Source organism: Cyprinodon variegatus, unplaced genomic scaffold, assembly GCF_000732505.1.
Source record: "Cyprinodon variegatus isolate N-32 unplaced genomic scaffold, C_variegatus-1.0 Scaffold461, whole genome shotgun sequence".
Taxonomy (NCBI): domain Eukaryota; kingdom Metazoa; phylum Chordata; class Actinopteri; order Cyprinodontiformes; family Cyprinodontidae; genus Cyprinodon; species Cyprinodon variegatus.
In genome coordinates this window covers 580302-583329 of record NW_015150914.1, presented here as the reverse complement: position 1 = coordinate 583329, position 3028 = coordinate 580302, and the positions used below count along the sequence as shown (strand labels likewise).

General features: G+C 36.4%; 1 protein-coding gene across 1 annotated transcript in view; it reads right to left on the bottom strand.

The window, feature by feature from the left end:
* Nucleotides 1-3028, bottom strand: part of usp24 (ubiquitin specific peptidase 24) — a 70762-nt gene that overhangs the window by 48125 nt on the left and 19609 nt on the right. The window contains exon 16 of the mRNA XM_015389470.1: nucleotides 903-989. Within this exon, the coding sequence (XP_015244956.1) occupies nucleotides 903-989 (87 nt within the window). The remainder of the gene's footprint in view (nucleotides 1-902; nucleotides 990-3028) is intronic.

Genomic DNA, 3028 nt, shown 5'->3' with positions numbered 1-3028 from the left:
GAACTGGAAAGTGACCTGAGATGACATGATGTGAATTGGAGCTATAGAAATAAACTGAATAGAATTGATTTTGTACGGCCAGAGAAGAGAGAACGAAGGTAATGGGCTTGAAAATGATCTTCAAAGCTTAATGTTAGAGAACTACATCTGAGGTCGGCATTCAGGAGACTCAGTAAGTCTTAACATCAGTCATTAGACACTGTGTACATGTCAGCTAGTTAACTTTTTTGTTTTTCTGTCCATCTGATTACGTATAAAGAGGTGCAGAATTAGCTAAACTTTACTAGAACTTTACCTGGGAAAAAGTGTTTTGTTAAGATGGGACTACATTTGAGATTTTTCTACAAACCAAGACTTAAGTTGAGTTTCCCTTGAAAAGGGTTAAAGCTCATGAAGCACGGTTGAGACCGTGTGATGCTGTGGGTCCGTCTGTCTTCCAAAAGCAGCAGGATAATTCAAATATAGTGCAGCCCTTGACTTTTCTACAGGTTTCATTGACAGAGCGTACTGCAATAAAAGATAAATTAGTATGAAGGTTTCCTATATGTACATATTTTGAGATATTTCACATGATTACCAGGGGTTCATAAGATGGAGGAGATTGCTGTTTATTCTGTAAAGTCCACAAGAAACTGAGCGCTTGAAATCAGCGTTAATCACTCAGCTTTCACCAGATCCACCCCAGTGTATAATCATTAGTGCCAAAACCAATTTAGTAAAGCGAAAGATCAGCATACACCTGGTTAAATTACCTCAATCACCTGTAACATAATCAACCCGTGAGCAGATGAACCCCTTTTGTGGATGAACCCTTCTCCATGATTGGACGATAGACAGGAAGCGGCAGGATTAGACACAGATGGGTCAGTGGAAACATAAATTAAATGGGATTACAGGCTTACTTTAGCGTTAGATTTCTTCTTGTGCCAAGTGCCAATATGAAATGAGCTTTGAGTGTTGCTGCCTTTACTGTCCTCCTGAGTGTGATTCTAGAAACATACATTTTATTTGCAGGTGGACATTTAAACACAGCTGTGTTAAAAGCCTGAGCTCTGTAAGCTCTGCTGTAGCATGCTGGGGATAAAAGGCACATGTATCCGAGTACATGGCTCACAGAAACAGCTAGAGGGGAGGGGGCATGCGTTCCTGCTAGCATCGCTAGAATGATCCATAACAACAGGTGAAACATGGTGATTATTTAGAGTGTTAGTACGATCACCGGGTTCCTTTTTGTTTAAACAATCCAATCATAAATCTATAGTGTGAAGAAAAAGTCAAACTGGAGAGCTTAAATCCAATATGATCATAATCGTCCTTTAAAAGAAAAGAGATTGCACCAAAGGATCGCTGGTTTCAAACATAACAGTAATAATAGTTTTGCTACAAACTACTGTAAGATTATTCCTCTTACTACTAAAGTTTAAACAGTTTAATAAACATTTATCAAACCAATAACAGAATAAGAAAACTATGAAACCATATTAAAGATGGATCTCTGGCGGCGCCATTTGTGTCCGTTATGCTCACCGCTCTGAAAAAGTGCTATTATGTCAGTGTTGTCCTGTTGCAGCAAACTTTAACGTATCTAACAGGGTCTTTCTGTGAGCGACCAGGTGAAGAAACATTTTTACCGTCACAATAAGAGGCATGAATACTGCTTTAAACTTCACAGTAATATAACTCTCAGGGATCTTTCTGTTTAAAATAATAGAAAAATTTATTTTGTGCAAAGTTACAAATTACAGTCAAGTGTTTCTCCTATTTCAAAGTGTTTATAACAAAATATGACACATATTTTATAGTGACAGATAAGAACAAGTCGAAATGAATGCTTTCTTTATTGGATAAAATTAAATCAAATTGGATTCGAGAATTGAAAAACAACCTGCAGTTTACTGCCTTAATATTATTTAGTAGGAGCAAAACATGCGGAAATGAACATTTAATTTAATATGACATTTTTTAAAAATCCCCACCATCATCCAGCAGATGTTCATTTTCTTCCCAAATATTTTCTTTTTGTTGTTGATTTTTGTCACAGGGATAACTAGGATCATAAAAACTGCTTTTTTTTTATTAACTATGTTTATTCTCTACTTCCAAACTCAGCGGCTCTTCATCCATTCCTGCAATAAGACGTTTCTTTTGACTGGATTTGATTAAACTTTTAAGCCCCTCGGTATAAAATAAATATTTTAAAGCAGATGAGAAATCTGCTTCCTGGTTGGTGAAGAACCAATAGTTTGCATCCAATCTTTTAAATAAACGGGGTTAGGTTTTTGGAATATATAAGAATTATGCTCTAATTTTTAGTTACCGATCTGTCGTTACTATATTTTAATTTGACAAAGCGGATCTTTTCTATGTTCTTTTTCCTGTTTGGTGCGATTGTAATTGCGAATCTTGACCTGGCCGGACCGGAGCGGAGATAAAAAACAGCTAGGCTCGGTATTCTGACGCTGACGGATGGAGAAGACATAGGTGACGTGCGGAGGAGCAGCGGTGGATGAGGAAAAGCTCTCATTAATTGACATCACAGACAAGCACTCCGCACGCCGTACGTGAGCGGGGCGGAGACGGATGATGTGGAATCTGGAGGTAATACGTGGACTGGATTTATTGTTAGTTGTTTGTTTTTTTTTTAACTAGACTGAATGCAAGGGACATTAATAATTTAAGTTAAAGAATTATGATTCTGACATTGTTTATTACTATTTTCCTTTTTTGTGTATTGAAGTCTTTTGAAAGAAACTTTATTTTATTTTATTTTTTACATTAATGTTTAGGGTGATAAGTACTATTTTGTTTACATCCTTTGTGTGGTTTCTGTATTGCAAAAGTAAAATATTACAACAAATAGAAATCTTATATGCAGGAGAGACCTGACTGGCACCCCAGTTTTTGACTATAGGAAACCCTCACAAGTATGGTGTGCAAGTCTGCTCACATTCAGAATTCAAACTTCTAAAATTACTTTGAATATGAAATTATTCCGTCCTGTTCAATAAATGATCAGTGTTTTTAATTC